Source organism: Strigops habroptila, chromosome 11 (genome assembly GCF_004027225.2).
Source record: "Strigops habroptila isolate Jane chromosome 11, bStrHab1.2.pri, whole genome shotgun sequence".
NCBI classification, from domain to species: Eukaryota; Metazoa; Chordata; class Aves; order Psittaciformes; family Psittacidae; genus Strigops; species Strigops habroptila.
Window position 1 is genome coordinate 11,481,092 of NC_046360.1, and position 10,614 is coordinate 11,491,705.

General features: G+C 49.9%; 2 protein-coding genes across 3 annotated transcripts in view; both read left to right on the forward strand.

The window, feature by feature from the left end:
• The window catches only part of MSI1 (musashi RNA binding protein 1), a 30,693-nt gene extending 25,252 nt beyond the window's left edge, over positions 1-5,441 (forward strand). For both annotated transcript variants that reach the window (XM_030501341.2, XM_030501339.1), the window contains 4 exons: positions 1,315-1,383; positions 1,523-1,677; positions 2,129-2,194; positions 3,138-5,441. In XM_030501341.2, coding sequence (XP_030357201.1) covers positions 1,315-1,383; positions 1,523-1,677; positions 2,129-2,170 — 266 coding nt within the window. In that variant the 3' untranslated portion in view covers positions 2,171-2,194; positions 3,138-5,441. The remainder of the gene's footprint in view (positions 1-1,314; positions 1,384-1,522; positions 1,678-2,128; positions 2,195-3,137) is intronic.
• A 2,691-nt stretch (positions 5,442-8,132) lies between these two features.
• PLA2G1B (phospholipase A2 group IB) lies at positions 8,133-9,970 on the forward strand. The gene is made up of 4 exons (XM_030501638.1): positions 8,133-8,166; positions 8,235-8,394; positions 9,108-9,235; positions 9,828-9,970. Exons 1-4 carry the CDS (start codon positions 8,133-8,135, stop codon positions 9,947-9,949), a joined length of 444 nt encoding a protein of 147 aa, XP_030357498.1. The 3' UTR covers positions 9,950-9,970.
• Positions 9,971-10,614: the final 644 nt, after the last annotated feature.

Genomic DNA, 10,614 nt, shown 5'->3' on the forward strand with positions numbered 1-10,614 from the left:
GAGCTGTGCAGTGCTCGAGGGCCCTTGTGCCTTCAAGTGGGTGCGTGCGCATCAATGGGCTGCGCTTCATGGGCTTGGCAAGTGGAACTGGGATGAGGGCTGGCACAAGCAGGGATGATTGCTCCAACACACAGGGAGCTCGCATGCAGGTGCTTTGTCATTGCAACACAAACCTGGTGTCTCAGTAGATAGACTGCAATGGCAAGAAGGGTTTTTACTTGGTAAGAGGAACTGGAGTCTTTTTTGGAAGATCTGGCCACGTTAATTTAGTTGTGTGTCAGGGACTTGAAGCAATGATGGGGCTGGAGGGTGGCTGTCAGCAGCCTTTCCTCCATGGAACAGCATCTTTGGGGGTGATATGAAGCAGCAACATGCTCACGTTGGCCCAGGGCCTGTAATGAGCAGCTAACCCAGATATAAGCCTCCTATGACGTTGGCTTGAAACAGGCTGGTGCCTGCTACTAAATATTCCCTCCTAAGCTAGTCTGAGTTTCAGCCTTAACGCAATTGATTTGTTCTGACCTCTTTTTATGGTGCTCTAAACAGCATCACAGTGAATTTCACATTCAAGCATGAAATGCTGACCCAGTCATTTTAAGGGCAAAGAGAAACATACTGGCTAGATGCCTCCTGCCCTGAGGGCTGGATGCCTGCGGCAGTAGAGTTGGGAATTAGAACTGCTACATATAAATTAAGACTTACTCTTTCAATTAAGCCATTTTTAGTTCCTGCTCCCTAGGTATATGTTTCCTTTTCTTCTACAATGAACAGCAAGGGTTTGAACAGTTCAGGAGCAAAACTCAGAGGATGGTGTGTCTTGAGCAGAGAAATCAGGAGGAAGAGGCTATTAAACTATTATTCAAGAGTACTACCAGGGGATGGAGAGGAAGGGCTGATCCTCGGGACACTGGGCTGTCAGCTGCAGTCCCTCAGCAGGTGCCTTTCTCCACCTTTACAGCCAAAATCTGGATCTGTAGCTTCAGATGAACTGCATCTCGCAAGCTAAGTAGTGACGGGATTCATCTGAATTTGTCCACTTTTGGTTCAGCTCTCCCACATCGTGCCCTCATCTGCACTTGGGTGTGGGCTTAGCAGAGCATAGCCAGTGAGTTCCCCAGGACATTCACTGTGCAAAAGGATACCAATAAATGCAAGCTGTGCGCTTCTCTATTGTCATCCTTTGATGTCTGTGTGATGCACTAAGCTGATACGTCTGTGTGGGCCTGGTATTCTGCATCAGGAGATGAAGGCTTCTGTTGAGGAGTTCTCCCCATAGCCACAGTGCCCCTGAGGTGCCTGTTCCTTCTTTTCCAGCAATCCCCCTCACTGCGTATGGACCAATGGCAGCAGCAGCGGCTGCGGCGGCCGTGGTGCGAGGGACAGGTAACTGCCACCTTCCCCCCCAGCACAGTGCCCGGTCACAGTGTCTGGTCATGGAGGTTTGCAATGGGCTGCGGGAGGGGGGTGGGAACGGGGTTGCACTTTTGGGATCTTCACTCTGTAGTTCTCCTGCCTCCTGTAGGCTCCACCCCCAGTCGCACCGGTGGATTTCTGGGCACCACCAGTCCCGGGCCGATGGCAGAGCTTTATGGAGCCGCCAACCAGGACTCAGGGGTCAGCAGTTACATCAGTGCTGCCAGTCCAGCCCCGAGCACCGGCTTTGGCCACAGCCTAGGGGTGAGTGTTCCCTGCCAGGGTCTGGGGAGGAAGATGGAGAGTGGCATGGCCAGGGAAGGGGCTGCATCTGCATGTGGTGGTGGAGGTGGGCAGCTCTCAGCCCACAGCCTGCTGTCTGGTTAAGAAACACCGCCCGCCACAGCATTTGCCATACCACTGCTGAGCCCAGAGCACAGGTGGACAGTGCAGAATGCAGCAGTTCACTTGGAGCTCATGTCCCTGGTCTCCGCTGGCTTTCCCTGACCGTTCAAGGTCCTCATTTCCAGACCTTTCCCTGATCTGGCCCAGACTTCCCAAGAGCTCATCTTGGCCCTGATGTAGTGTCCTGCAGGGTGATGCACTCTTTAGACGTGGCACTTCCAAATGAAACCAGCTTTCTCAGCATCACTGAATTTGTTGTGGTAGTAATTCTTCACTTTTTAAAAGTGGGGTTTTAACTCTATTTTCACAGGGTCCCTTGATTGCAACAGCTTTTACCAATGGGTATCACTGAAGCTGGGGACCAAGGAGGCAGGAGGTAAGAGAGCTTCGAACAGGAACGGGTAATGAGAGAAGTTCTGAGCTGGCTGCTGTGCTTGGGCACTCTGAATGCTGCTGTGATGTTTGCTGGCCTGACCCAGCCTGCAGGAGGACTCTTGTGGCCAGCCTGGGGCTCCCTTCTGCACTGGCATGGAGAGTGGCATGGCCAGGGTTGAGTTCCTGCTTTATGCTCCTCAGGCTGGGAGCGCTGCAGAGAGGTCACTTAGTGTCTGGGCGCAAAGAGGATGGAAACAGGAGCACTGAAAGAGGAAAGGTCGGGAGGGTTGGCCAGAATTGCAACCCAGTAGTGATCCTGAGGGATGAGCTTGGCTCACCTGCATGGCTGGGGAAGCCTCCTCTATGCAGCTGGTTGTTCTCACTGCTGCTGAGATCACTGCCTCTGGGGATTCAGGTGGGATTGTGGTTTTTCCTCTCTTGCCTAGGAGAAGGGCAGAAGGAAAATCTGAGTCTGATCAGTTCTATTTCTGGTCCTCGAATGGGCTTCAGAGGGAACTGGTGGGATGGTCTGTTTGCGTTGCAAACATGGTCGAAGTTAGCTGGCTTAAAATGAAAATGAATTAACCCCCCTTGCCAGCTTTTCAGTAAGGAGGGCAAAACCTTGCAGGGAGCAGTGTCCCAACAGGATGCTCCAGGAGTGCTGGAGAAGATGCTAGACTCTGGCATGTCACAGGCCTCCCAGGGGCCAGCAGTGCCACAGGCCCAGGCAGGCTGTGCGGTGTGTGGGGCCTTGTTCCACCATTAAAGGTGGAAGCATCTCTGCTGTGCCCCATCACTGTGCCCGCGCAATGCAGGACAAGCCTGTGCTGGGGCAGGTTTGGGTACTGAGTGTTTCTGGTAGATCACACCAGGAGAAAACCCGAAGAGAAAAGCTGTTGGTTGTTCTAGATCCCGTCCCTTCCCTCCCCTGCTGTGTCCCGCAGATTCCCCAGTGACCTAACCGAGGACAGCGAGCGGCTGGAGGATGTGGTGAGCCTCGGGGGATGAGCCAAGGTTACCTTTTTCTTGAATCAAACTGCACACTGCCGGCTGGCTGCCAGGCTCCTGCCGCCCTGCCCTGATCTCTGCCCTTGACCAGACCACACTGGACTGAACCCGAGGAGATCATCTCGCTTTCTTACTAACCACCGACGGTTTACGCTTCCCCCTCCCTGCCCCCAGCCCACTGATTCTTCTTTTATTTATTTTATTAGTGGTTAGTTTTATTTTTTTATTTTATTTTTTTATCTTTGGGGGAGGGGGGGGCCTTACCCCTTCTTTTTGTTGTTTGCTCTTTCCCGAGCTAGTAGACATATTTTATGAATTGGCTTTGTGATTGTGTTAGGTAGTTTTTATTGAGGAGTATTTTTATTTGGCTTTGAAACTGTTTTGAATATTTTCAACTCTGTTGTTGTTGTCGTCAGTGTTTTTAAAGCACGGTATGTAACAAGAATGCAGTTCTGGAGGGAAGAAAGAGACACAGAGAGAGCAAAGGCTGAGAGGAACTGCTGTATTTCTATTTTTTTTTAAAGAAACTGTTTTTAATTGTTTCTGTTTTGTAAATGTGAGGCTTTGAAAAGTGTGAAACTCCAAGGATCCGAAAACGTTGGACATCACTATGGAACAAAACAAATGTATATTTTGCTAAGTGAAAAACACTATCCTTACAGCTGAGAGAGGTTGGTTTTTTGGTTTTGTTTTTTTTTTTCCTTAGGTTTAGTTTTATGTGGGGTTTTCTTTTTCCTCCTGTATAATATGTAAATATCGTGAGCTGAACCTGGCTGCTGCCTGCAGCCTGGCTCCCAGGAGCAGCTCCAGGTCCTGGACTTGGTGCCGCAGTGTGAGCAATACTCTCCAGCAGAATCCTGACAGGACTCCGTTCTTTTTTTGTACACCTTTTACTGTAAGATTTTAAGACCTCTGTTGAGATGAAAGGGGGGGTGGGGGGTGAAACGTACCAGCCATCGGCTGTTTTGCTGAGCGGGTTAAAGCTGCTTCCAATTGCTCGATGTACAGACTCCATCACTGGGCTCCGTAGTGCCAGCCTCTGGCTTGGCTTTAGGTAAAGGGCTTTACCGCCATTGCTTGTCTTGGTTACTTTGAAAGGAATTCACTCTCCAAACACTATCGCTTGTGTCAAGATTTCCTGGGAAGGGGGCTCCTCCTCCGGAGGTGAGGGTATCGGAAGGGGTGTCAGCCAGGGCCAGGGGGAGGTTTGGGTGGTCGTTCTCTGAACAGGGCGCTGGGCTGGGGGGTCATTAATGGGGGAGAAAAGCATTAGGGTGGTGATTTGGGGGCGGGTTAAGGGCTTCTCAGGGATTATATGAATTACAGAATTGCAGCTTCCCGTTTGCTTTACTCTGTGTTCTGAAGACTGGGGGAATTTGTCCGTTCCAGTGCCGGGGGTGAGCTGGTCCCTTCTCCAGAACCTGCCGGGGCTTCCCCTGGTGTGATCCCGGCCCCTGCTAACAAACACTGTGCCAGGGGAGGCTTCCAGCAGGAGTACATGGGGCAGGTTTGGGTCTGGATTTCAGTGAACCAAAGACCTTGTTAAGGGGGGTGATTAAGCCTTTTATTAAGATGCAGCCAAACTCTTTTCCCAGGGAAATAACAGCTTCATCTTAAGTTTTAAAAATCATTCCCTCTCTTCCCCCAAACTGAGCCCCTGTAAGGGAGAGGGGCATTTAGGAAAGGACTGGGAGGGCCACTGTGCCCACAGGGTCCTTCTGCTCTTCCATCCCTCCCCTGTCTGCCAGAGCTTGTCCTGACCCAGGCGATGTGTTTGGAGAGTTCTGTTTAGGTAAGAGGGTACGTAACAGATCAGTACTGAAAACACAAAGCAATAATTTTTGTTACTGAGACAAGAGTCTGTATGTCTGTTTTTTTAAATATTTCCTAATTAAAGAAGAGCTGCATTTTATTGGGTTTATTTTTATTCTATATACTTCAAATTTGGGTCTGCAGACAGCGCTTTCCTCCCTCTTGGTAGATGCGCTGAGCTGCTTCCATGCCCCCTCCAGACATCCAAGGCCAGTTGTGCTGCTGCTGGGCTGTGATCACTCTCTGGCCAGTGCTGCCACTGCCTGGAGACTGGGGCTCCGGTTTCAGGGTGGGCATTTTTTTTAAAATAAATAAAAGCTGTGTTTTTAAGCCAGTAAGTTATTACACTCCAATGTTTGTTCTCTCCACACCTGTAACCCTTTTTCCAGATTTCAGTTTTAAATTCCTAATAAATTATTTGAAAACTGCTCTTCTCTGTCATTATTTTGGGGTGGGAGATTTTCAAATGGAGATTTCAGGTGAACTTGGACCTGGTCAGAGTCACATCCTGCTGTTAGGGTAAAAGCCCCAGGCAGGGCTCTGACTCTCTTCTGCTCTCAGTCTTTGGCAGTGGCCCAGTTTATAATGTGAGGCAGGTCTAGTTTTAACAGAGATCATGTCTCTTCTTTATGTTACAGAGGTTTTGTATAGATGTTTGTAGATTGAAGAAAGGAGAATCTAGTGTGGTGCTTGGAAGTTTGGTGGACCAAGGAGGCTAGACCCAAGACAGTAAAATGTGGAGATGGGAAGGGAAGAAAAGTCCTTAACAGACAACACTGCAAGAGGAAGGTGAATTGTGACAGTGTGAAATAGCAAGGAACCCTGCACGGCTGGTCTTAAATACAGAAAAAATCTTAAAAATAATTGAAGGCTCAACCCTGTAAGTTTAGGAACCAGTTGTAAGTTGGGATGTCCTCAAGCATACCAGGGACCAGAGGCTTGGTATGCAGCACAGGCTGGGGAAGCTAAAAATGGCATTGGTGAAAAACTTTTCTGTGGGAGGTGGAGGCGACAGGGTCTGCATGATGAGCTTGAGCAACACTCTGAATACAAGCTCTGAGGCTTTGATACCGAACAAGCCTTGGGCCGATAAGCCAGGATGTTGAAAGATAGAAAATGTAACAAAGAATGTTAGTTGAAGGTCAGGGAATGTAGCAAAACGTGAAGAAAGAAGACTGAACTGTCGTCGCGTGAACGGCGCGTGATCAGCATTGTGATTGGACTATGGTGCGCGTGTTTAACCGATGGGATTTTCACAGAATCCAATGAGATTGAGCGTGGCGTGCTCGTGCATGTTGGGAAAGTACCGAATGAGAGAATAAAAGGGACTTGATTGTAATAAAGTTTGTCTCAGTATCCTCCGTACCTTCAATATGCCACACTTTTTCCTGCTGGGATTTTTCTCATGAGGTAGTGTAGTAATGCTCACATGGCCACTTTCCCACACCTGGTGATCTGCTTGAATTCAAATGAATGAAAGCAAAGATACAGCAGTATTTTTGCTTTGTGACTTAAAAAAACCCAGTTTATTGGAAGTCTTTTGGCAATATCAATAATAAATCGGACATTGAGAAGTGAGGAAAAGGGAACCAGAGTCTTAAGGTTCATAGGTAAGAGAACAGAGAAATAATAATTCTAAAAAGAGTAAAGGTGGCCAAAGTAGCAAAGGAGAAAGAAAACACTTAAATGGATATTGAGGGGAAAGTCAGCAGGTTGATCTGTGGGCAAAAGATTAAATTCTTTTCTCTGAACTGTGGTACAGACTGTCCTTTACCACAGCCTTTAATGTTTGCTCAGTGTCCTATTAGGATGTAAGAATCGTGACTGTAACTCAGCATCTGTTTGGCTTTATGTAACCTCTACAACAGGAACCCCAGAGAAAAAGAGCTTATGAGAGAGCAAAAATGTTGGAATGTTGCATTTCTAGGTTTAACTAGATGTCCTATGGATATGTCAATATCCTATGGATGCTATGGGCACCCTGGCATAGTTTCAGACCCTATAAGGGGGAAGATGTCCTCATCAACCCTTATAGAAACATGCATTTGAACCTACTGAAGGGTGGTGAACCCTAGGTCTCCTGAATAAGCACTCTGGTTTATTAGGCTGTTGTGGAAATGGGGGCTTTGCCTCTTCCTCTGCTATTAAAAATGGAAGGCGTTTCTGGTGCTATCAAGTGAGCTGTCAAGGATCTGTATCTTGAGTGTGTGAAAATGCCTATAGCCCTGACAGTGTTAGATCCTCTGAGGTCTAAACACAAGTGCAGTATTTGGACTTGCCCCTAGCTGACTCCAGAAAGCTTTTTCTTGTCCATTTTTTGATCTTTCAAAGTTCCCAACTTGCCTCATCCCTTGGCATAGAGAACCAAAGGGCCTGGCTGCATTCTGCACTGGTGATGGAGAAACTGCTGTCTCTAAGCTACTGAGTCCACTGTGTGTGTTGAAACTTCTAAGCCCAGTTCATTTCCAGTGTAATTCTCTTACGGCCATGCAAACCCAGGCACTACTCCTTGTTTAAGCAAGACACAGAGGCTTTCCAGGTTGCCTGGCTCCTGTTTCGTGCCTAGTAGTACCTCCTTCTCCTCTATGGTTTCAAAGTTAAAAAAAGAGGGTTTTTTTCAGTTCAGCTTATGCCAAATGGTCATTTGGGGTGAGCGGATGACCTGTACTTTATTCTCTGAATTAGGCAAGGAGAATCCGTGGAGAAATACAGCATTAATTGATTAAGTGGGATACCGTAAAAGAAGATGCCAGTATTAGCAGGATTGTTAATGGTGTGCCAGCAATTTCCAACATAACTATCACACTGCTAATACTTTTTAGTAGAGAGTCCTTAAAAATGTCCAGATCTTTCAGGCTGGCTTCTAATAGTAGCATTAAAAGAATTTGATAGCAAGAATCCAAAGAGCAAATATTTACCTTCTTGGCTTTCACAGATTTAACTACCCTGGCCTTCAACTGGTCATGTCACAACATGCTGTCCACAGCCTTCCGATGGAAGAAGTCTGCATTTAGTAACATAAATAGTGGCTTGTTTATCTCATATCCATGTCAAGGTGAGCTGCTTGTATAAAAAGCCAAGTTTCTTCAGCACTAGCCTCTCCATCAAGTCCTCCGAGAATGAAGTCCCTGGTCCTGCTCCTCGTGCTGTCTGGTGTGTAGGTGGCACTCGCTGGGACTGGTAACACCATTCCTCACTCTAACCTTTGTGTCTCTTCCCAGTGGGTGCATCCAGCGGTGCCGGCTTATCCCGGGCCGTGTGGCAGTTCCGCAGCATGATCAAGTGCACCATGCCAGACAGCTATCCTCTGCTGCAACTTGCTGACTATGGCTGCTACTGCGGCTTGGGAGGCGGTGGGACTCCAGTGGATGACCTTGACAGGTTTGTAAGACTCTGCTTTTACAAACCTCTTTCCTTGCTTGTGCTTTCATGGTTCTGGCCCTGCCTATAAATGTACACACATCTCTGGCTGCTGTGAATGAAGCTCTCTCCCAAAGACCGATTCAAGGTAAAAAGGATGTGTAGTCTCACACCTTGATGCCATATTATTAAGATAAAATATAACGCAAGTAACTCTGTTTTCTGTGGCAGCTATGCTGCTCTTATTCCAGCTCTTTTTTCTGCAGCAGTGCTGTGCCAGGAGCCTGGATGCAGCTCTGCTCCCACTGCTCCATGCACAACAACCAACACATGCAGGGCTGAGCTGTAAAACGCTAAGCAGCAGTGTAGGCAGTTTAGAGATCACACAAGTCTGATGGCCAGGATGTGGTGAATTCTGTTGGCTGTCAGCTCTTCAGTGACCTGGCACCGACAGGGCACATAGGGTAAATGCTAGCTTTTGCTTTCCTAGTGCCCAACAAACAACTCTGAACATGCTCCACTAAGTAGATGTGTACCAGACACCTTCTGGAGCATTAGCTGGCAGAACCGTGTCCCTTTGAGGTCCTTTGTATCTGCCCTCCTACCAATGAGTATCGGGTTTTTTGTGTGTGTTCAATGCCTTGTCAAACCAATATTAGTGTATTTATGTGTCTTACAGTTCAGCTAAGTTTGCATTTCTGTTATTTTCTGTCCTTTCCCTCCTTGTTTTCTAGGTGTTGTCAAGCACATGATGCCTGCTACACGGAGGCAAAGAAACTAGAATCATGCAGATTCCTCTTGGACAACCCCTACACAAACTCATACAGCTTCAGCTGCTCCAGTGGGGAGATTACGTGTAAAAGTATGTCCACGTCCATGTCATTCCACTTCAAACGTTACTCCAGCCTCTCTTCTGAAGGAACGAGGCTGTTTTACACTCCACACTTCTGTGGCATGGTGGCACTGGGCAAGTCCCTGCCAGTGGGTTGGTTGTTAGACACAGGGCACCTCACGCAGGCACTGGGGTGAATGTGGTCCATCTACCACACAGTTTCAAGTTTATGAAGATATATGGTATCAGTACATAGGGAAACTTGTCCCCTCTTCAGGAGATTGAGTGGCACTTTTCTGGGAGTCCCTTTAATGGCAATATTTAAGAGATCAGCATGCTAACTGGGAAGTTACACCCCTAATGCAACGGTGGAGCTTTCATAGGGCACTGGAAGGGGATAAACCCCGGATAGGCTGGCGAAGCACTCGCAGGAAAGGAGAGGAAGGAGATGGCTGGGCCGGGGTACACAGCACTGTGGCCAGAGGGCCAGTTTTGAGCTCACACCCCCAAAACGACGGCAGCGGTGGGAGGGCTGTGCCGTGGCAGCACAAACACCCGCCTGAGGCACCGCCGTGGCTGCTGAAGGAGCGGCAGCTCTGACCGCTCCTGCCCTCTCCTGCAGGCAGCAACGATGAGTGCGAGATGTTCATCTGCAACTGCGACCGCACCGCCGCCATATGCTTCGCCGGACAGACCTACTACCCCGAGCACCACGGGCTGGACACCAACACATACTGCAGCTAGTACCGGTCCCCCCATCCACCCTCCTGCCGCTGCCCCTCGGGGCGGGAGCCGGCCGGTCACTAATAAACGCCTTGCAACGCCCGCGGGCCCCGCTGCGCCGCGCTGAGGGGAGTGGGGGGGGGGCGGGGGTGTCTCTGCCAACGGTCCATTGTGGCGCGTGTGGCGGGCCTGCCCCGCGCTCTCTGATTGGCCATTGGGAGCGGGCGGCGGGAGCGGGCGGCACGAGCAGGTGCGCCCCGCGGGGCAGCCCCCACCTCCCTGCGCGGCCCCGCGCCCTCCTGCGGGGCCGCGCTCCCCCCCTGAGGTACCCGCAGCCCCGTGGCTGCTCGCTCCCGCCAGGGTCTCCTCAGGGCTGCCCTCGTCCTCCCGGGAAGCCTGGAGCGCAGGCACTGCCCCTCGGGCTGCCCCTGTTCCGGCTACCGCGCTGCTGCCCCTCTTAGGGATGTGTATCCCCCGGAGCATGGCTGCGTGAGGGGCTTGAGCTTCTGGCTGTTCGCCGCTGCGGGAGACCCGTATACGGGAGGGCTGCCCCTGCTTAGCGCTATGCGTCGTCAGGAGCTGGAGGGAAAGGGGTGATGTTGGCCTGGAAGCCAGGGGAGGGCAGGGAGCCCCTCTAAAGGGGGCCCCAGTTTTCCTGCCCTGATAAGGTCCTGTGCCGAAGCTTC

Bases quoted from the DNA above. Each gene is read 5' to 3' on its own strand.
- PLA2G1B (XM_030501638.1), top strand. From the start codon at position 8,133: ATGAAGTCCCTGGTCCTGCTCCTCGTGCTGTCTG. The intron at 8,395-9,107 runs GTTTGTAAGACT...CTTGTTTTCTAG, and splicing joins CCAGTGGATGACCTTGACAG to GTGTTGTCAAGCACATGATG. The intron at 9,236-9,827 runs GTATGTCCACGT...CCTCTCCTGCAG, and splicing joins TGGGGAGATTACGTGTAAAA to GCAGCAACGATGAGTGCGAG.